We start from the raw sequence: 24,782 nt of genomic DNA on the forward strand, positions 1-24,782 counted from the left end.
TATTAGGTGTACAAATAAGTTTTCGCAGTTTGAGAAAAATGGCATTGCACAAGGCTTACGTTAGAATTCGCAGATGATACCGGCTTGAAATTAGGTTAATCATTCAGAGCAACATAACCCTATCATTTATTAACTCTTATTAGTCACTATATTTTTTTTATCCAAAAATGTCTAAATTTGAGCCAAATAAGCGTCATTTTCGGGAACTTTTAATTACTTTTTAATTTAAAAAACATCTGCACTCGATCTGCTCGTAGAAGCATATAATGAGGCTGTTTTGAGTGAGAGAACACATTTATGAGTCGGTTTCAAAAGTTTAAAAACGGTGATTTCGACGTAAAAGACAAAGATCGCAGTGGAAGGCCACAACATTTACAAGGATTTAGAATAGTGGAATTATTGTAGGAAGATTCGTCTCAACCCAAAAGAACTAGCACTTACTTTAGAAGTCACCAAGCAAGCAGTCTCACATCGTTTAAATCATATGAATGATCTCATAAACAAGGTAATTGGGTTCCATCGAATTAAACGCGGAGCGATGATTTTAACGCCGATTATGCATGAGTGAATTGCTGCTTGCTATGGCACAAAAAAAAAATTTTTTTACATCGAACGTGTCACTGGTGATGAAATCCATTCTTATCATCCAAAAAGAAGAAAATCATGTACTACCTGGTCACGCGTCAACATCCACAGCAAAACCGAATATTCATGGAAAAAAACTCATGCTGTGTATTTGGTGGGATCAGCTGGGGTTGGTATATTACAAGTTGCTTAATCCAAGCGAAACAATCACTGGAACTTTCTACGAACACAATTAATGAGATTGAGCTGAACTCTGAAGGAAAAACGCCCTCAATACTACTCCAGACACGAAAAAATTATTCTTCTACATGATAATGCTCGTCCGCATGTAGCGGTTCCGGTGAAAAATTATTTGAAAACACTTGATTAGGAAGTACTACCCCACCCGTTGTATTCACCAAACATTGCGCCGGTTCCATTATATGAAGATACCAAAAATTGCGTTGATTTGTAGATAGCCTCAAAAGATAAGGAGTTCTTCAGACATGGAATCCGAACGCTGCCTGAAAAATGGGAAAAAGTACTTGCTAATGATGGACAATACTTCGATTAAATTTAAACTACCGTTCTTTCACAATAAATATTATTTTTTTGACAAAAAACTGCGAAAACTTATTTGTACACCTAATATATAATATAAGTAATTATTTAATTAGTATTTCTAAGTACATAAATTAAGTGTAAGATTGGAAAATTCTTTTAAAAATTTTCAAAAATGTATAGCTCAGAAACTATGAGCTTTAGCAAGATTTTGAATAGAATACTTTCGTTTTGAAGTTGCCAAAATATAAAAAAAAAGATTAATTCATCCCGAAAACTATAATTTTTTAAAAATTGTGATATTCGGATTCAGTGGATCAAAATATATAAAAAAAGTTTAGCTTCACCCATTGAGCTCAAAATGTTACGAAAATATAATACAGTATCCAAATAAAAAATCCTTAAATGCGTTTTTCTCGAAACAATGTTTGTCCAGTCGGTGACCACTATAATTCAATAACCACTCGATGGATTTTGATGAAATTTGGAATGTTTATTAAAAGCACTAAATACTAGTGCTTCATCGAAGGATTTTTATTTACGTAAAAACTTCAATTTATTTTTACAATAGACTCAAATTTTTCTGTCGAAAATAGGAAAAAAAAGCCAAGAGCCGTCATTTTGTTCATTTTCAAAAAAATAAAAAAGCTTTGATAAACAACTAGATTTATTATTAAACTAATAATTTATATGTTATTTTTTTTTGGATGATCTAGTAAGATATTGTGGGAATCTAAGAAAGTAAAAGAGAAAATCCTTGTAGCGTACATTGATTATGAAATCCGTTGCTATTGGCGATGATGCGAAGTGGGGATTTCAACCGAAAAATTAGTTTAAGGTGAAATACGCAAGAAAGAAAAGACTATAAATAGATACTTCTAGAATAAGACGAAGATGCTTCCAAATCGACAGAGCTATTTCTAGATTAGATAAAGATGTTTTTCTGATAGGTAAAGCCACAAGAAACGTTGTCCTCCGTTGTTATGATATGAAGGAATGAGAGAGTATGTGTGTATGCGTGTGTACGTATGTTTTGCGTAGATGAAGAAATAAGTGATGTAAGATAAAGGCGAATATAATGTATAGGAGAAAGTGTGTATGTGTAGTAAGAGTAGTATCAGAGTAAAGAGTGCAAAAAAAGAGTTTTATCTTTTGCGGTCGGCGACATTTTCGGCCGGGTGATTAGCAGGTCGACGCGATTTTCGCGCATGTGTCAGGCACATTATAAGTAAAATAAAATTATCTTCTACATAAATTATCTTATAAAAATTGTTATATTTTGATAGTTTATTTGTATTTCTACCATTAAGAATATAATTTTGTAATTTTAATGTCTGTAGTTTATTTTTGTATGATAATTTACAAAACATTGTCTAAGACTCAAAATAACTGTTTACTAGTTCTAATCTTATCCTTGTCAAGATGTGTCTTGTGATACTTGATACGAAAGGGTATCAACAGTTTAGAAACATTCTCAAATACTTATACGGCATACCTGTTGCTTAGAAATAACGAAGATGCTTCCAAATCGACAGTATACTGTATATATTCTTTTTCAAATAAGTATTCAATTTGATACACAAATAAATTTCTACGAGACAAAAATCAGTAAGTAATTTAAAATTTTATAAAATACATAATTTAATAGGAAAAATATTTAAATTTTAAATTTCGTCTTAAAAAGAATACGTATTCAATTTGACACAGAAATAAATTTTTGTGAAACAAAAAAATTATATCAATTAATTATACCAATAAATTTGATGTGTCCAGACTCAAAATTAATTCATTATTTTTACTCTCTACTAAATTATAATAGTTTCTGTTAAAATGAATTATTGTTTTTCTTTTGTTCAAGGTTCACTCTTTTCGACAATAAATAAAAAAACGGCGTGTCATAAGCATCAAGATTCGATTTAAAAACTCCGCGCTTATACGCCGATATATAGATATACAGAACGCCCGACACACCCGATGACCAAAACGAAAATGCTTCCTACCGAATGAAAAAATAGAACGAGAAATATCGGTTTCTTGTCCAACTCGACTTGGATTGAGAACGCTCAACAGTTGATGGCCTTGAAAAAAAAATTCTCTCTATCGCCTTAACGAATAGAAAGGAGGAAATATCGGTTTCTTCTCTCACTCGCACTCGCATTCAAAGGCGAGAGACCCGGAGATTGTCGAAAATGCTTCGTTTGTGGATTAGTACACACGGACGCTCGCACGCACACTAGCCCGTCACATGTAAAACCGACTGTGAGGCGGGACTAGTCCTTCACTTTTACAATTATCTTTTACTATCTTTTTCTCGCTTATTTTTGCAAATACCAAGATAAACCTTCCAACATTTTTTATGTATTTTTCAATTCTCTACAACTTCTGATTGAAACTTCTTTCGATTAAATGCCTAGATTCTAAGAAAAAGCTATTTTTACCTATTTTAACCCCTTTTCTTAAAAACGTGCCGTCCAATTGCAAAAAAATTAGCACCATTTGATTCGTCGTCGAATTACTTTTTGATCAAAAAATTAGCTCCTACTCCGAAAAAGTTTTAATTTGGCTCTTTTTGACGTACGTATGTATTTGCGATGTAAACCTAACGTACGTTACACTGTATCTTAACATATTTATTATTTAAATACTTATATTCTCGGGAGCGGTAGATAAACACATCCGTATTTACTAACGATTGAACGAAGAATGAAATTACATTTATACTCACCTTCACAAATATCAACTAATGCAAGGTCAGGTTTACAATTAAGAACTTTTAGAAATCAAGGAGAACTTGACCACTCTCTTTGAACGAGCAACAGACGAATGAGCCATGGAAAACCGGTGTACGCAATCAACTCCTAGAGGCAATCTCTCATCGAGGAATTTCAGTTACCTTTGATATTTCGAATCGTTAATCTCAAAGATTCACTATATGATTTCATTCAAATGAATGATTATTTTTGCAAAAAAAATGCACGAATAAATTTTCAAGCTTTTTTATCAACATCTATTGTAACATTATTTTCTTGATTTAGAATAAATTATTAATATTAATATCGTATTATTTCACCAACTAACCTGATAGATCGTATTCTCTACAAGTAACAATTCGTTTCTCTTCATACAACACTTCTTTATTAGAGTATCTTATCTATAGAAAATAAAATAGTCTTTCGTTCGTTATTTATATTCTCGTGAAAATCCACTAAATTGTAAGCAAACTGGAAGCGTTATTGCAAATTTTTAGTAACTACAGATTAGAGTGTTTGATATTGATAAAATTTGCTTACTCATTTAGATAAAGGGTGTCACTATTACATTTAAATTATCTTTTATTCATACCTCTTCTTTTTCTGTTTTTCTTCCATTTTTATTACTTAATAGAAAAAAAAGGAACGAAATAAGGTAACTTTTTTCTCCTACTTTTGTTATCGTACCTTTTTTTCAAACAAAAATTCAACTAATGATGTTACGAATAAAAATTACGACAATTAATGTTATTAATAAGATTCCTTATTAGTCATACAAGCTATATAGTGGTGAAAACCTTATCACAAAAAAGGTATAATAAAAAGATAAATATAGAAAAACCGGTGTGTATACTTATGTATGCACGTAAGAAGTTATACTTCTTTGCCGTACCAAAACGAACATAACCTCAATAACCTCAAAAATAACTTAAAAAAAAACTTCAAAGAAAAAAATAACTTAAAAAAAAAATAATTATTATTATATATATATATATAAGAAAGAATAAAAAAAACTGGTGTGTGTACTTATGTACGCACGTAAGAAGTTATACTTCTTTGCCGTACCAAACGAACATAACCTCAATAATCTCAAAAATAACTTCAAAAAAAAACTTCAAAGAAAAAAATAACTTAAAAAAAAAAAATAATTATTATTATATATATAAGAAAGAATAAAATAAAGAAAAAGAAAATATCAAATATAGATATCAGTCCACATTAAATATATGAGAGATATATCGAATTACTTCACGCGTCAACGTGAAGCCATGGCGCGATTACAGCATTAGTTCTCGCTCGATCATTTAAGTAAAGCAGCGCTGAGTACGATTAGTATTTAGATGGGTGACCGCTTGAGAAAAAAAGGGAAGAAGAAGAGAAGACAACTTCATGCCGTATACATAAAACGCTTTGCCGCGCGTCGTAAATACTGACAAACTTCATGGTGTAGTTTTTCCAGACGCTCGGAACAAAATCACTCCCCATTACACTTTCCCCAACGCGCCAAAATAAGTATAACTTCAAAAATAAAACTAACTCTCTTATCATACTGCTCATATAGTGTATTTTAAATATAAACATATTAAGTAAAATTAAAAATAAAAAAAAATTAAAGGAATGGACAAAGTAAAAAAAAATGATATTTTAAAGAATTATAAAAAATATTTATGTGACTTATTGTTAGTTGATAACAAAGAAGAATATTATGAATAAATCTTTAATTCTTTATTGGTCATACTTTTTGCTCATTGACACATATTAACTCATGTTATACAATCTCATATGCTAACGTTTTTTACATGATATATATTATTCTTTCGATCGTACCATTAGATTATTCTGTCTGTGTGTGTGTGTGTATTTCATTAGTTATGAAGAAATCAATTTTTACGAGATAAGAATATAATAATTAGCTGATCTTTATAAATAAAAAACTAGTATAAAAGTATTTATAGCAATATTTAATGTATTTTTCTTGCGTTTGATTTTCTTTTGGAAAATAAGACGTATTAAAGCGTTCACATGTCAATGTGGGATTTCTAATTGTACGAATATAAACCAATAGTTTCCGTCTAGTTTAGTTAAACGTTAACAACGAAAATAAGTAGCGTGAGCTCAAAATGCGAACTAAGCATTATTTTCATTTCAAATAATATTGATTAATCTGGAAATCTTCGTTATCGCGTTCAATAAAGCATCATATATTAAAATGTCTCTTACTGTTATCATAATTGTACGATCGGAATCGATCGTATCCAAAATCGATAGTAACTAAAAAACGAGATTTATTGTGCGCGCACTAATCGATAGAGAGTTACTAGACACTAGCGTCCACACCCCCACCACTCGACCGTCGAGTGAGTGCACCCTGAAGGTCCCATTACAAAAAACATTCAGTCTAGTCCTTCGCTGGACGCCTACGAGAATACTTGGAGACAACGAGCGAGAGAAGTATTAGAAGGACAAAGAATTTACCTGTTAAGACGAATACGTCTTACAGATATTATAACGACGGTGGTGGATCGCAAAGTCGATAATATAAGAGGACGGTGACTCGTACCGTGGAGGAGAGAGTTGACGGATTGTAACGGCTATACCTAAGAGTATAGCGCCATCACAGTGGTATATCGCATAAGCGATAATTAATATATAACCACGATAACCGAGACGTAGAGGCGATAATTAACGGTGAGAGATATAATTTCTATTTTTTTCAACGAGATTGCCCATCCGGGTTAATCGTGACGAGAAGTAGATCACGGACATAGTTCGTGGGTTTTATTGCCGCAAGGCTTTTCCCTGACGAGCCAATAAAGCATTGCACTAATTGGCTCAACCAAGTGTTTTATTTATTTTAATTCACCTTTTCACCCTCCTCATAATTAGCTTAATCCAATCGCCGGAGGACTCCGTGTTGGAGAAATTTTGGCAAATACAATAATAATGCTATCAATGTAATTATCGTTCACTTCTAATCAAATAAATAAACTTATTACTTTCATAAGAAAATGTAATTTATTTACTATACAATATTGAGGTTTTGCTTAAGTGCCTGGATAAAATTCTAGTCTTGAATTATTTTCAATAAATATCAAACCTATTATAAATTTTGTATATACATGTAAAGAAAATGTACTTTCTTTAAATTGAATTTGTCGCGCTATCGCGGTCGGTAGTGAACTTGACAACATGGATTGATGGATAGAGAGGAATACATAGATACGAACAAAGAGAACAGAAGACACGTGTGTGATAATTTTTAGTGTCATAATAAAGATAAGAAGCTTAATAAAAAAAAGAGTAAATAAAAGTGTAACGAGGAAAAAGTAACTTTCATTGTCGTTTTTCTGTTACAGAACAACCGATTGAGTTTTACTTTCCGTAAAAATCTCAACAGTATAGGAATTAAGATTATTTACCTTATATACATATACATAAACCACACTGATATAGTGTATATAATTTAATGGTATGTCTTGGAGTCATTTTGTTGGCAATGATGCGGAAGAGTTATTATTAATGTTTTTTTGTTCATTTATCTTGAGTTTTTTTGAGTTTTGTAACTTGGTTGATTTAGCGGGAAACCAGTTTTACGAATCTTCCGAGTCTGTATCCATCTCACTTTCCATACACGAGTTTCTATTATCTATTTTGATTATTCTCTTTTCTGTACGAGCTAGGTTAGAGGATTGTTTTGTTTCCATCGACGATTGACCTATTTCGGTATTTTGAATAATGAATCTGTTGCCGTTATTGACGATTTTAAGAGGTGGGATGTTGTTAATTTCCATGGTCAAAGATTTTTTGCTAAAGGCTTGAACACGCGGTTATCTGCGTGGGTGCAGTGTTACCTCGATAGAACACTGGTCGCTCACCCTTGTATTTGCGATGTAAACCTAATATACGTTACACAGTATCTCAACATAATGTATTATTATTTAAATACTTACATTCTCTCTCGGGAGCGGTAGATAAACATGTCCGTATTTACTAACGATTGAACGTAGAATATACTAATAATAAAGCGACGAATATTTTTTTTGTCGTACGTGTTCTGCTTAAGGGGTGAGATGCAGTCAGGATTTTCTAAAAATGGATTTGTTTTTTGGTTTTTTTTTCTTGAAGTATGATGTTTAAAAAATATTCTCTGCAAAATTCAAGTTAATCCGATGAATAGTTTCCAAGATATCCTACAATTGATAGGTAACAGATGGAAGCAGAAAGCAACCGTTTTCGATCCGCCTATTATATTTTATAAATACTTCTGTGGAAACAAAAAGAAAGGAGAAACATCGAAAGGTGAAAATAAAGAAACGAATTAATTGACTGTATAGTCGCGTACCGTTAAAAGGCAAGATGTTTTCAATCCAAAAATAGCGGAACGTGATGAAAGTGTTGCAAGTTCATCAGCTAAAAAATTAAAATGTGACATAGAAGATGATTTACCTGAAGATAGTCGTTTTAAATATAGAATAATAAACTTTATTTCTGTATTACGGCTATTTTGAATCTTGTAAAGTGCAAAAAGTGTAATGGGAATGTCAAATTTCAGATAGCCGACACACGTGGTCTGGAATTTTAAATTGTGGTATCACGTGATGATTGTATTAACGATGATGATTGTGTTATGTAATCCGTTGTTCTCGCGATGGTACGAAGTGGGGATTTCAACCGAAAAGCTAGTTTCAGGTAAATACGCAATAAAGAAAAGACTATAAATAGATACTTCTAGAATAAGACGAAGATGCTTCCAAATCGACAGAGCTATTTCAAGATATGATAAAGATGTTTTTCTGATAGGTAAAGCCACAAAAAACGTTGTCCTCCGTTGCTATGATATGAAGGAATGAGAGAGTATGCGTGTGAATGTGTGTTTTGCGTAGATGAAGAAATAAGTGATGTAAGATAAAGGCGAATATATATATAGGAGAAAGTGTGTATGTGTATATGCGGTAAGCAGCGAGATACAGAAAAGACGGATTTTAGTTAGTCGTGTGAAAGTAATATCAGAGTAAAGAGTAAAGAGAATAGTCGCGTGTAAGAGAAGTATCAGAGTAAAGAGTAAAGAGAATCGTCAGAGTAAAGATAAGCATCAGAATAAAAAGTGCAAAAAAATGAATTTAAGTTAAGATCATTTGTTAGTTAATAAAATTTGATTTTTTTAGGTTAAAGAAATTACAATCAATTAACACCAGACCTTTTATTTCCCACAATATTTTGACAGTCACTGCAAAGCACTACATGCGAAACGGGGTCCAACAAGGATGGCGATATTTTTATAAATAATTAATATTTTTTTCTGGAATTTTGTACAAGTCAAGTTGAAACATAATATAAAAATTCTGTGTAATCAGTTTTTTAAAACAAATCTAATTATTATAAGAACAAAATTATTAAAAATTCTCCTTTTTTTCACGCCTCAGACTGCATCTTACCTCTTAAATAATTGTAACTTGTAAAGAATGACTTTGAATTTTACGCGTAATTCTTTTTAAAGTTGATGTTATTATATTATTATTCAGTTAATATTTAATTTTCGCTCATAAAATAGATAAATTTATATAAAAACGTAAAAATTGCTACGTCTTTTCTTAAATAACTTAATAACTTAAAAAAACAAATATTTGAGCTTTTTGATAGAAGTAGGTATACGTCAATCGTCGGATTTTCTAGTGTTAATCGCGATCAGTACGGACAGGTCCTTTCTTGGTACACCTGTACGCGATAAAATCGAGTTTATTTCATTATTCATAACGCGTATCAATACGAGGAGTCGTTGTACCTTTGACGTTACATATCCGAACATTTTTATCTTTTGCTATAAAGATGTCGCTCTCCTGTGAATATAGAAAAAAATAATAAATTTCATCGATCAAAATTTACCCTAAAATCTATTCCGGGTATGTTCTCTTTCGATAAACATACGATAGAATTTGGATTTGTTTCTTTTCCTTCGAAAAATAAAGTCACTTATAATTTGTTTAAGATGATTTTGTTATCTTGTGACTTGAAAACGACGACCATGATTTACTGAATATCTTATCTTTCGATATTGTTGAATTGTTTTTTTTTCAGATGTAGAGGATAACAAAAAATATGAGCGCATAGCTTTTCCTTTGCAAAATGGCAAACCTTTTGGTCTTAATTTAAAGGCTGATGAGTTTCCAAACTAGGTAGCCTACATAGAAATAAAGAATAAGCTAAATCTGATTGAACTCGAACGTTTTAACTTTCCGGCTTTCGGTATTTACCAAGCTGCATGTTTATGTATACCTGCAGTCCTATAAGAAATTCTTTTCAGATTTCTTTCCCTCGTTATTAAATCTTACAAACAGATTAATCGATTATCTATTACATGTCGAATCAATTATGAGATTCAGAAATATTTTGAATCGTTTATCGTTCAAAAACTAAGCTTTCATCAATGGTTGTTTTTACTTTGAACATTTTCTCTCGACAAACGATGTACCTTTAAAATCTTTCCAATGATCAAAGAAAAATGGGAAACGACGAATAGAAATCGTATCGTTATACTCACAAAGATATGATCGATCGGTTTTCCTTCATCATTATAACGAAACATCATATTGTTCACCCAGAAGTCACCATGATTTATAACATTAAATTCATCATCTCGGTGTTTTATTGCGTTGCTAGTCTCATAATAGATTTTATCCGATATTTTGTCAATTTTCTCTCCATATCTATGAATACATTTAATAAAATTATTTACACATATAACTTATACATACGAGGGTTGGTTGAAAAGTTTTGAGCCTATTCTTATCCATGAATTTTTTAGATTATCAAAAAGACACTACCAGATGTTAATTTTAGATCAGTATAAGACTTGGTATATTAGTAGAGCATACTTTTAAAGTACTTTCGCATTAAAATATTTAAGCAAGCTGACTAGTTAATTTCGAGAAAAATATTTTTAATGTTTCGCTTGCTTGTGTTTATATTCGTGTAAATCATTTAATTATAATATTAAAATGGTCAGAACTCGTTTCTTCGTGAAGAGATTTGTTTTTTTTAATAATTCGTAAAATTGATAATTTTAAATAAATCAATATTGACCAATATTATCAAATTAAATACTAATAATTTGATGTTATCTACAAAATAATAGTTTAACACGTTCGTCGCCAAGCGCGATTGCAATGAGTTTCCCCGAGGCCCAAATTCGACTGTCGGAGCGCCGAAACATAAACAGAGCGATAAGCGGGAAATAACAGGGACGTAACTCGAGTATTGTTTTCCATTCATAATATTCATAATATTCCATTCGATACTTTGATATTCATTCGATACTTCGATAATTTTCCTTTTGATACTTTGTTATCAGGTCTCCTTTTTGTTGCACTCTAAAAAATTTTTTTCCTTTTGTTTCATTTTGTTTCATTCTAAAAACGGACAAAACTTTCCGGTAGACCTAATATTTAGTAAAAAAAACTACGACCTATTGTTCCAAGTGTCCGAATTCACCACAAATATGTTTACAATGTTTCAACGCACACCATACGAGATAGTATAATGCAATATGTTATCTTATATAAATTAGTAAAATGTATAGTATAATATGTATATTTGTAGTATTTTTATGTTGTATATCCTATATTTATATTTCAATACTGATTCCATTAAATTCGGTTTAAAAATCCACCTGAAAGTCGTATTAACTTGAATAAGAAGAGCGTCACCCATATTTGGGTGACGGGCCCCCACGGAAGCATACCCGTTACCCAGATCTGGGTGACGTGGCGACGAACGTGTTAATAACCCTTTGACTGCTACTGGCGCAGATATACGTCCAGCGTAAACCATCGGTAGTGCCCATGGACGCATATGCGCGCTCAGCGAAAAGACTTTGACTGTTTACTGCTGTCTCATGCGTATTGTTGGAAATTTTTTCTCTCGTATATCTCTAATATACAGGTGATTCACTAACTCTTGCCACCAAGATAGCTCCGAAAGTATAATAGTAGCAGAAAAGTTTATACAACAAAAGTTGCATAAAAATTTAGGTGTATAATGTAATGTCAATTTTTGTTGCTAGGATTAGTTGCATCTGAAATTTAAAGGTAAAATTTGCATTTTTGAATGGTATGCTATATTTTGTTACTTATTTTCTGATAACGACTGTCGGCATTGCGCGCAAAAGTATTTAGTCCTCAGCACGCGAAACATTTCAACTTAAAGCATTTAGCAGTCAAAGAGTTATTATAATATTCGAATTATCGTTAAAGTTTAATTTTTCAACAGTTATATAATTACGTATATAACATTTCAGTAATGATAATAACTAATAAATAACATTATTGCTTTCATTATTATACAAAAATGTTTGTATAATTTTTTATCATTCGTAAGTTTTGAATTTTGTGTACAATTATTAATGATTACTATTGAAGTTTTATATATAATTCTTTAATTGTAATTCAAGTATCGTATTGAGATTAACAGTTATTTTATAGATAAATAAAATTATTCTGATTTAATTTGATAATATTTGTAATTATGAATTTATTTAAGATTATAAATTGTATTATAATTATTAAACCAAAAATCTCCGTACGAGGAATCGAATTTTAATTCACTCATGAGATAGGCAAGTACGTTATATCTACGTTACCGTTCAACTTGATAATTTAATGATATTACAGGTATATAAACATACAAAACTTGAAGGCTTTTTCCTCGGAATTGGCTAGCCAGCTTGTTTTAAAATTTCAATGCGGGAACACCTTAAAGGAATACTATTGATATACCATCAAGTCTTATATCGATCTAAAGTTAACATCTGGTAGTGCCTCCGTATGTATGGAAAAACTTAAGTAAATTTGACCAATATCAAAATTGTTTCTATTATATGAAAACTTTTTTAACTTACTAAAGTATTTATAGAACTCACTTCTCAAAATTAGGCCATTTTTTTACTTGTTCGGCTAACGATTTTGTTGCAAGAATGAAGAAGCATCTTAATCCGGAAGTTTGTTTATCGTAGTATAATCCTCTGGTGTAAAGCGTTTTGTGATCGGGTTCCTAAAAACATATTGTATTATCTAATTATTGATATACATATATTTAATTTCAAATAAATGATTTACGAAATAATTATTGTTACATCATGTCCGTTTACACATATATCACGCATAGAAGCCTTTTTAAATTTTCTAAAGAAAAAGCCTGCCTAACATTGGAACACGTTCAACGATAAAGGATTATAAGGGATATTGAGCTTCATTTATTCTTTCAGATAGACATTTCGCATGTATGCATTTTGATTCGAGCTACGCGAGTTTCGCACTCCTATTCATAGGAACAAAATTTGCAGCTTATGGTAAGCATTATAATCCTGAAACTTTTTTCTAATGGTAAGGAGACAATACGGTTGTACACAAACGGATTTTTACGAGCTTTGGTATATTAGTAGTACACCTTTAAGGTATTCTCGTGATAAAATATTTTGGTGAACTGGCCAGCCAATTTTGAGAAAAAAGCTTTCAAAATTTGCTTTCTTTTATACATGTGCTTATCTTCTTGTAAATTTAATTATTTATTAATTAGCGCAATAGCGCAGGTAATAGCGTTTACGGCTGCCGATCCGATGGGTTAGTATCCGACTTTTCTCTTGGGGGAATCTTTTTTTTTTTAAGTTATTTCGATATATAGGCTTAAAACAATTTTTTTACACACACACATTTATTAATATTTATTAAATATTTTTATTGAATTAATTAAATTTTTTGCATGAAATTTTTAATGATTAAAGTATATATATATATAATCGTTATTTATTACTATTAAAATTGTATATATTTTTATATGATGTTTACTGGTTAAAGAATAAAATGATAACAGTAATTCAACCAGATAATCGTTTCTTATTATTTGCGCAAGATTTTTAAAAATTTATTATTATATTTCCAATTTTTTAGTGATTATTTTCATTCTCTTTCCTGTATATAATTAAAAATTAATAAATGTTAAAAATTTTTTTAAACTTATATATTTAAATAACTTATAAAATAAAGATTCCCCCTAGAAGAATCGGACATAAACCCATCGGATCGACAGCCGAAAACGCTACTACCTACGCTATTACGCCAATTGATAAAAAATTGAATTTACAAGAAGATAAGCACGAGTATAAAAAAAGCAAATTTTGGAAGCTTTTTTCTCACAATTGGCTGTCCAGTTCACCGAAATATATTACCACGATAATACCTAAAAGGTGTACTACTAATATACTAAAGCTAGTAAAAATTCGTTTGTGTACAACCGTAATGTCTCCTGTAGGTGAAAAATCCCTTTTTTCGATAAAATAGATTCTCACCTTTTCGCATATGGCCAAACTACTCGCATGAAATCTAGCCAATGCTCGCATCGCACACAAGGAGTGAGGAAGGTCAAGACCAGCTCGACGGGCAGCCATGCGAAATCCAAGTGGATCTAGATCCTCTATCACTAGAAACCCCGGATATTCTTTCTTAGTATAGAAGACCTGTGGACTGAGAATATGAGCTGGTCCAACTAGATCGTTCATTTTCCTCAACAGGTTCTCCATCATCGATATTTCCGTGTCGAAGATCTTTGATTGCTCGACCTAGGCGAATAATTCGATTATCATTAATCTTATTTTTTCAATTTTACCCTTTGCACTCGGCTGTCAGTGCGTGACAACGTAAGTCTAGCATATAACTGTATAAAATAATAAGAAATAATTTCTGATTTGTTTGCAAATATATGTTCATCGATGTGGACAAATTTAGATAAATCAAACATCGTCACGATACCTTACTTAGTTCAAAAGTTATGCTATATAATATGATGACTTCAGAATAGCGTCGAATTGCCGGTAGGTACGTTTTGAAACGGCGCCGAGTACAGAGGATTAATTACACGCTTCATCGTAAATTTAGATTGTCTTTCTTTATTCTTACTCTCAATAACGAAGCTAATCAAAGAGAACGATCGCAGTGTTATAAATTTGTCTACGTGTATGCAGTAAGAAAGGATGATTTCTATTGCCACTAGAGAGTGCGTCGATTTGATGGATCTGATTTTTCAAATATAGTAATTATAGTACCTGCTATTTCCTCATTTTCAACAACACAAATTGGACGAAAACGCATATCTCGATCGTCCTCCTTGTAACTAGGCATCATGCTCTCAATCGTGAATCTAATTTAAAAACAAAAGACTATAATACCTACCACTTTTCTTTGCACAGTATCTCCCGATGGTGCGACTTTAACAATGAAGGATATTTTGTTCAAAACTTCTCGGTCATCTTGTTTGGATGCAAATTCAACTGAAACTCTGTACAAATCGCTACTATAGTTGTCCCCCTTAGCTGTCGCCGGTTTTGAAGATATATCGATCACACTGATCGAATTGTCATTTTTCACCTTCCGCAACATATTTTCCAAAAACTCGAGGCTCAGCCATAACGGTGTCTCTTCGGCCATTTCTGAAATTAAAATTGAAATCGGAGAATTTCATCAGAAATCTATGTACTTTTCGTTGTGTTAGGAAATATAGAAACGATTCTTTACAATAACTTATTATCAGCAGCGGAATATATAATTTTCTTTCAACGTTTTTGTCCCTAGACGAAATACGCGAACCAATTCATTCTTTCAATATCATTTTTTGTATATGTCACGGTCAATGTATATATTCTGGTAAATCTATAGAATGCACAGAAAGTTTTGATTAATCTATGAAATGTGTTTTCATTGCCTATTTTTAGAGCTAATGGAGGGGAGAGAGAGGAGGAAATGAAACAAACCACATTAAGTGCATGTTCGTATGGTCATAAAATAATCGTCACTTTTCGTACCGTGCACGCGTTTTCTCAACTGTCTGACTACAAGAACTTAATCTTCTAAACTTCCACATTGTATGGGTAGAAGAAGGTAATATAGAAAAAGATACGAATTCAATTATTATTATAATAATTAAAGTTATTATTGTAAAAATAAAGTAATTATTTAATCTTATTAAAATTGTAACTAATTTAATTAAATAAATAACTTATTCACAGTTATCATTTAACTTAAAAATTAAGTTATTATTTAGTATATTAATATATATATATATATTATATAATATAATTATATTATATAAATATAATTATTCTTAATTTCCGTTACTATAAAGATCAGCGTAATGTTCAGTTTCTTTTAAGGGGTAAGATGCAGTCAGGATTTTCTAAAAATGGATTTGTTTTTTGGCTTTTTTTTCTTGAAGAATGATGTTTACAAAATATTCTCTGCAAAATTCAAGTTAATCCGATGAATAGTTTCTGAGATATCCTACAATTGATAGGTAACAGACGGAAGCAGAAAGCAACCGTTTTCGACCTGCCCATTATATTTTATGAATATTCCTGTGGAAACAACAAGAAAGAAGAAACATCGAAAGTTCAAAATAAAGAAACGAATTAATTGACTGTGTAGTCGCATACCGTTAAAAGGCAAGATGTTTTCAATCCGAAAACTGTGGAACGTGATGAAAGTATTACAAGTTTATCAGCTAAAAAATTAAAATGTAACATAGATGTTGATGTACCTGCAGTTAGTCGTGTTGAATATAGAATAATAAATTTTATTTCTATATTACGGCCATTTCGAATCTTGTAAAGTGCAAAAAGTGTAATGAGGATGTGAAATTTTAGACAGCCAGCATACGTGGTCTATATACACACAATTTAAAATTGTGGTATCACGTGAAGATTGTATTAAAGATAACATTCCTTGTATATATATATATTAGGTGTACAAATAAGTTTTCGCAGTTTTGAGAAAAATGGCATTGCACAAGGCTTACGTTAGAATTCGCAGATGATAACCGGCTTGAAAATTAGGTTAATCATTCAAGAGCAACATAATTTTATCATATTATTAACTTCTTATTAGCATCATATATTTTTTTTATCCAAAAATGTCTAAATTTGAGCTAAATAAGCGTCATTTGCGGGAACTTTTAATTTACTTCTTTAATTTAAAAAAATCTGCAGCTGAGGCGCATCGATTGCTCGTAGAAGCATATAATGAGGCTGTTTTGAGTGAGAGAACAATTTATGAGTGGTTTCAAAAGTTTAAAAACGGTGATTTCGACGTAAAAGACAAAGATCGCAGTGGAAGGCCACAAATTTACAAGGATTTAGAAATAGTGGAATTATTGTAGGAAGATTAATCTCAAACACAAAAGAAACTTGCACTTACTTTAGAAGTCACCAAGCAAGCAGTCTCACATCGTTTAAAATCGTTAGGAATGATTCATAAACAAGGTAATTGGGTTCCATACTAATTAAAGCGGAGAGATGTTTAATGCCGATTATGCATGAGTGAAATGCTGCTTGCTAGGCACAAAAAAAAAGTTTTTTTACATCGAATCGTCACTGGTGATGAAAGGTGGATACATTATGATAATCCAAAAAGAAGAAAATCATGGGGACTACCTCACGCGTCAACATCCACAGCAAAACCGAATATTCATGGAAAAAAACTCATGCTGTGTATTTGGTGGGATCAGCTGGGGTATATTACAAGTTGCTTAATCCAAGCGAAACAATCACTGGAACTTTCTACCGAACACAATTAATGAGATTGAGCTGAACTCTGAAGGAAAAACGCCCTCAATACTACTCCAGACACGAAAAAATTATTCTTCTACATGATAATGCTCGTCCGCATGTAACGGTTCCGGTGAAAAATTATTTGAAAACACTTGATTAGGAAGTACTACCCCACCCGTTGTATTCACCAAACATTGCGCCGTCCGACTATCATCTATTCTGGTCAATGGCACATGCTCTGTCGGAGAAGCGATTCACATTATATGAAGATACCAAAAATTGCGTTGATTTGTAGATAGCCTCAAAAGATAAGGAGTTCTTCAGACATGGAATCCGAACGCTGCCTGAAAAATGGGAAAAAGTACTTGCTAATGATGGACAATACTTCGATTAAATTTAAACTACCGTTCTTTCACAATAAATATTATTTTTTTGACAAAAAACTGCGAAAACTTATTTGTACACCTAATATATATAATAATGTAAGTAATTATTTAATTAGTATTTCTATAAGTACATAAATTAAGTGTAAGATTGGAAAATTCTTTTAAAAATTTTCAAAAATGTATAGCTCAGAAACTATGAGCTTTAGCAAGATTTTGTATAGAATACTTTCGTTTTGAAGTTGCCAAAAATATAAAAAAAAAGAATAATTCATCCCGAAAAACTATAATTTTTTGAAAAATTGTGATATTCGGATTCAGTGGATCAAAATATATAAAAAAAGTTTAGCTTCACCCATTGAGCTCAAAATGTTACGAAAATATAATACAGTATCCAAATAAAAAATCCTTAAATGCGTTTTTCTCGAAACAATGTTTGTCCAGTCGGTGACCACTATAATTCAATAACCACTCGATGGATTTTGATGAAATTTGGAATGTTTATTAAAAGCACTAAATACTAGTGCTTCATCGAAGGATTTTTATTTACGTAAAAAACTTCAATTTATTTTTACAATAGACTCATAATTTTTCTGTCGAAAATAGGGAAAAAAAGCCAAGAGCCGTCATTTTGTTCATTTTCAAAAAAATAAAAAAGCTTTGATAAACAACTAGATTTATTATTAAACTAATAATTTATATGTTATTTTTTTTTGGATGATCTAGTAAGATATTGTGGGAATCTAAGAAAGTAAAAGAGAAAATCCTTGTAGCGTACATTGATTATGAAATCCGTTGCTATTGGCGATGATGCGAAGTGGGGATTTAAACCGAAAAATTAGTTTAAGGTGAAATACGCAAGAAAGAAAAGACTATAAACAGATACATCTAGAATAAGACGAAGATGCTTCCAAATCGACAGAGCTATTTCTAGATTAGATAAAGATTTTTTCTGATAGGTAAAGCCACAAGAAACGTTGTCCTCCGTTGTTATGATATGAAGGAATGAGAGAGTATGTGTGTATGCGTGTGTACGTATGTTTTGCGTAGATGAAGAAATAAGTGATGTAAGATAAAGGCGAATATAAATGTATAGGAGAATGTGTGTATGTGTAGTAAGAGTAGTATCAGAGTAAAGAGTGCAAAAAAAAAAAGAGTTTTATCTTTTGCGGTCGGCGACATTTTCGGCCGGGTGATTAGCAGGTCGACGCGATTTTCGCGCATGTGTCAGGCACATTATAAGTAAAATAAAATTATCTTCTACATAAATTATCTTATAAAAATTGTTATATTTTGATAGTTTATTTGTATTTCTACCATTAAGAATATAATTTTGTAATTTTAATGTCTGTAGTTTCGTTTTGTATGATAATTTACAAAACATTGTCTAAGACTCAAAATAACTGTTTACTAGTTCTAATCTTATCCTTGTCAAGATGTGTCTTGTGATACTTGATACGAAAGGGTATCAACAGTTTAGAAACATTCTCAAATACTTATACGGCATACCTGTTGCTTAGAAATAACGAAGATGCTTCCAAATCGACAGTATACTGTATATATTCTTTTTTAAATAAGTATTCAATTTGATACACAAATAAATTTCTACGAGACAAAAAATCAGTAAGTAATTTAAAATTTTATAAAATACATAATTTAATAGGAAAAATATTTAAATTTTAAATTTCGTCTTAAAAAGAATACGTATTCAATTTGACACAGAAATAAATTTTTGTGAAGTAAAAAATTTATATCAATTAATTATATCGATAAATTTGATGTGTCAAGACTCAAAATTAATTCATTATTTTTACTCTCTACTAAATTATAATAGTTTCTGTTAAAATGAATTATTGTTTTTCTTTTGTTCAAGGTTCACTCTTTTCGACAATAAATAAAAAAACGGCGTGTCATAAGCATCAAGATTCGATTTAAAAACTCCGCGCTTATACGCCGATATATAGATATACAGAACGCCCGACACATCCGATGACCAAAACAAAATGCTTCCTACCGAATGAAAAAATAGAACGAGAAATATCGGTTTCTTGTCCCACTCGACTTGGATACAGAACGCTCAACAGTTGATGGCCTTGAAAAAAAAATACTCTCTATAGCCTGAACGAATAGAAAGGAGGAAATATCGGTTTCTTCTCTCAGTCGCACTCGCATTCAAAGGCGAGAGACCCGGAGATTGTCGAAAATGCTTCGTTTGTGGATTAGTACACACGGACGCTCGCACGCACACTAGCCCGCTCACATGTAAAACCGTTGGTGAGGCGGGACTCGCCTTTCACTTTTACAATTATCTTTTACCATCTTTTTCTCGCTTATTTTTGTAAATACGAAGATAAACCTTAAAACATTTTTTATTTTTTTTTCAATTCTCTACAACTTTTGATTGAAACTTCTTTCGATTAAATGCCTAGATTTTAAGAAAAAGGTATTTTTACCCATTTTAACCCTTTTTCTAAAAAATAGCCGATCCAATTGCAAAAAAATTAGCACCATTCGATTCAGCGTTGTCGAAAAACGCTTACAATAGATCAAATAATCAAATTGTTACCAGAAAAATGACAAAAACCTGTATTTTATCTATTCATTTATTCCGTGCGTATCGATACTAGTTTGCATATTCAGAATGTATCATCTACGTAGTTTCTTACGGTAGAAAAAAGAAGTTGATCGATGTTATTAACATAATTTTTTCTTAAAGAAAACTTGTTTTTTTCCCTTTCCTCTATCTGCTGACTTTGTATTATGTTAATAAATACTTACCAGATAAACAAGATACATTAAATGAAAAGCAAGAAGTGTTTTAATTAAGGGTCTTTATTTTGCAAAATGACGTTATTTTGCATTATTATATAAGTGTTTCGATTAGTTTCTATTATTCAAGGTAAAATACACAAGAATTAAACCAACACAAGAGTGAATGTAAACCTACTAATGCACAAAAAACCAATACCACCGCGTTAGCCGAACATCACTTTAATAGAGGACACAATTTTAATTTTGACAAAGCAACTATTTTAGATAAAGAAGACAACTGGTACAAAAGAAATGTAAGTGAAATGTACCATATAACAAGTAATAACACAGTTAACTACAGAACGGACACAAATAATTTAAACATTATTTACAACGAAGTTTTAAAATTTTATTATCATAATAAGACATGACTATAGAAAACATCATAATATCGAGGATATCGAGACTATTGAACGCTAGTAGATAGTCAGTAGTGATTATATGTGGTAGGAAAAAAGTTTTGTAAAATGTTAAGTATAAGTTTAAATGTATGTCTTGAAAAATAAAAAGTGTATAACTTGCGAACGATAAAGAACAAGGTAAAAATAACATCTTCTAACTTATTGTAATTTTTTTGTATATATATAAAAAATGTCATAATAAATTACAGTTGCCGAGGAAGTCCCAATTAAGAGACGAAACGTTCAACTTTTTCAAAATAAAGTTCAAAAAGAATTCATAATAGTCCAAAATTCCCTATTATACCTATTTTATTATTAAAAATTTGTGGTTAAGATAAAAAAATCAATTAAAATAAAATATACAGTTTTTCTTATCTTATTGAAATGGTAAATTAATATGCTAGACAAATTTTCCTTTGATCGCACGTGTTTTTCTCCTACGATTTATTATATATTTTTATTTCGTGTTTTATTACACGTCTATCTTGTCTGATAATGATTCAATAGAAAATCATTAGAAAATTTTTGTTACATAGAAACGCAATAATCCAAGAGCCAGTGGCCAGCAAACTGCATGTAATTACCAAAATCCAAATTTCGTTCAGTCAATCTCTCATACCTACTCTATATTTGGCGGAAATTAACTAATCTCGACGGCGGTCCATACAGCGTTACCCGGATAGCACAGTTACAAAATTTAGACCAACTTTAAAAGCATTTTAACAAGACTGTCATCTGGATATTTTATTATTTACTATTATTACTATAAAAAAAAAATGGCAAACAATTGTGACGGTTTTGAGTTTATGGCAGTCATTATAGGAAGTGCCAAGAAAAATAAAATTTAAAATGTATTTTAACGCTTTGACGTCCGGGCGTTACGAAAAATTTTCTTCGTTAACGTTAGCGTGTTCAAAGCCCCTAATCTATAGTTTTTTCTTATTGTTTGGACATTTACCTTTAATTTAATAAAAAAAATTATATCAATGATTTCTTTGGTTTCGTTTTTATCTTAATTTAAAAATGGAAAGACGAGACGTACACTTCAGATATTTATTATTGTATTATTTCCTAAAAGGCCAGAATACATCGCAAGCACAAAAGAAATTATGTGAGGTATTCGGGAATATTCTGATACTAAAATTATATTACCGATGTTATAATAAGATAATAAAAATAAATTATATACGGTGTGTTCTACATTATTCAGCGCCTGGCGATATGCAATACGTTTGTAAAATCGTGTAATAAGTGACAATCGACTAATAATCGAAGCTTTTAGAAGAAATTACCGAGTAGCACCTGGTAAAGATACATTCGATTCATTTTTATAAAATTTATGAACATTCAAGAATATCTATGATTGCCCTATTTGTAAAACATACAGTCCTGTTGCAGCCCGCTTAAGTGGGAGATGCAATAAGATGCGTAAAAAAAGAAGAATTTTGAATAATTTCTTTTTAATAATCATTAAGTTTGTTTTATAAAACTGATTACACAGAGTTTTTATACTATGTTTCAACTTGACTTCGACAAAATTTCAAAAAAAAAAATTAATTATTTATAAAAATATCGTCATTTTTGTTAGACCCCGTTTCGTAAGTAATGCTTTGCGGTGATCATCAGAACATCTTACCGGATCATCCAAAAGAAAACAAAAAAAATATAAATCATTAGTTTAATAAACAATATTTTTCTTCATCAAAGCTTTTTTATTTATTTTGTAAATTAACAAAATAACGGCTTTTTACATTTTTTTCAATTTTCAACAGAAAAATCATGAATGTTTCGTTAAAAAAAATTATTAAAAAATCGAAATTTTCCACATATTCAAAAATCCTTCTAGTGCTAGATTAGTTTTTAGTTCTATTAATAAGTAGTAGAAATTTCCTCAAAATCCATCAAGTGGTTATTGAATTATAGTAGTCACTGAATTGATAAACTTAGTTTCGAGAAAAACGCATAAAATTATAAAATATTACTATAAAAAAAATAATGGCAGACAATTGTGACGGTTTTGAGGTTATGGCAGTCAATATAGGAAGTGCCAAGAAAAATAAAATTTTAAATGTACTTTTACAAATCTAAAACACGTTAATACGTTATTATACGTTTCTTATTACAGTATTAGAAGGCTATTTTATACGGCAGATATGCTTTCCACTAGTAACATCCCGACAAACAGCGAAATCTTACCTACAGTCCGAGTATACGTGTATATATGAGTACTGTATTATATAAAGACTGAAGAGATCTTTTTTATATCTCTATTCTCAATGATACAGTATTATTGTATTCCCTGGAAAAAATTGTCACTTTTTTTGCAGTCCATTTCAGTAACGGTTTTCGTCGAATATTTTTAGAGTATTTTGGAACGGTGGTATAGAGTACGTAATATCGTATATATAGTGAGCGTAATTAAATTTATAATTTTGTGAGCTTTTATTTTATTTTTTTTTTTTTCTTTCTTTTTTGTCTAATTATAGTAAATTTTTTTTTTAAATTCGATTGGTTCAATTTACAAATTTGAATTTAATTTTTAACACGTCAAGTTCCATGTCACCTGTTACCGGTGACTAACACAATTATTTTATTTAATACTAACATAAGTAACGCGCGAATTATGTTACAGTGTACGAGGTATGAATTCACACACGTAAGTAATAACGAATGATTTATTTTGTTCAGGTAAGTGAGTAAATAATCAAACTAAAAGAAGTTGGTTAAAATGCTTTTACTGATTAATACGTCGTTACAGATTGAATGCCCGACAGAGAGTGATTCGTCGCCGGTACGAGAGAAGTGATGGTAAGCACTTTCCTTGTGCCCCCTGTCGCACTCCAATTGTACGGCCCTTTATCTCAAGCCGCCTTGCCCGGGCATCGAGGATGTTTAGTCTACCTATGATGATAAGGACGTTGGCCGCTCGGCAACCAGGTGCCTAGAGACCGAATCATATAACTCCTCCCTGCCGAAGTTCAAGGACGTCCTCGTCCTTGACATCTGGGGTATGTTGTTTCATATGTTGTCTCCTCCTATTCGTGCATTTATACAATAAGTAAAAAAGCATAACGGATATCAGTAATAGAACTAATGCGATTGAGGTTATGATGTATGAAATTCTAGTCCGAATGATTTATTAGGAGTTGTGAATTTTGGTGTAGTTATTGTTGGTATGACTAAGGTTTTTAGCAGTTCAAAATTCAGTTGGTGGTTCTTGATTATAAGAGGTTGTAAAAGACTGACTTGCTCTATCGCTAACAGTTCCTTCTCTATGGTGGAATAATTTTGTTCTGCAGAATTTAACGTTCTCGAATAGCATGATATAAGATGCCTATCCTGAGACAACTCGGCTCCGATTCCAACATTCGATGCATCCGTAGTAATGATAAAAGGCTTCGAGAAATCCAGGTATGCTAAAACAGGTGCATTTGTAATTAACTCTTTTAATTTATTAAATGCTTCTACGTAATTAGAATTTTGACAATCTATCTGTTCGCCCTTAGTAAGCACCTTTGTGAGTGGCCTGGATATTGTGGCGTAATCTTTATAAATTTGCGATAATATCCGGAGAGTCCCAGAAATTATTTCACCCCCTTTGCGTTTTCGGAATGGGATATCTTACGATAGAATCGAGTTTATCGGGATTGTCTTTATCCCCTCTGATGTTATTATGTGGCCTAAAAATGGAACCTCCTTCCTTAAAAATTCACTTTTGTCTATC

General features: G+C 31.2%; 1 protein-coding gene across 1 annotated transcript; it reads right to left on the reverse strand.

The window, feature by feature from the left end:
• Nucleotides 1-8,217: 8,217 nt before the first annotated feature.
• LOC122514757 lies at nucleotides 8,218-15,349 on the reverse strand (the record flags this gene model as incomplete). Its single annotated transcript, XM_043631780.1, has 6 exons — nucleotides 15,095-15,349; nucleotides 14,215-14,484; nucleotides 12,790-12,920; nucleotides 10,414-10,579; nucleotides 9,658-9,712; nucleotides 8,218-8,321 (listed from the first exon to the last, which is right to left on the reverse strand). Coding segments are annotated over exons 1-6 (981 nt in total), but the record flags the coding sequence as incomplete, so codon positions are not given.
• Nucleotides 15,350-24,782: the final 9,433 nt, after the last annotated feature.

This window comes from Polistes fuscatus, unplaced genomic scaffold (assembly GCF_010416935.1).
Source record: "Polistes fuscatus isolate 324 unplaced genomic scaffold, CU_Pfus_HIC Scaffold152, whole genome shotgun sequence".
NCBI lineage: Eukaryota > Metazoa > Arthropoda > Insecta > Hymenoptera > Vespidae > Polistes > Polistes fuscatus.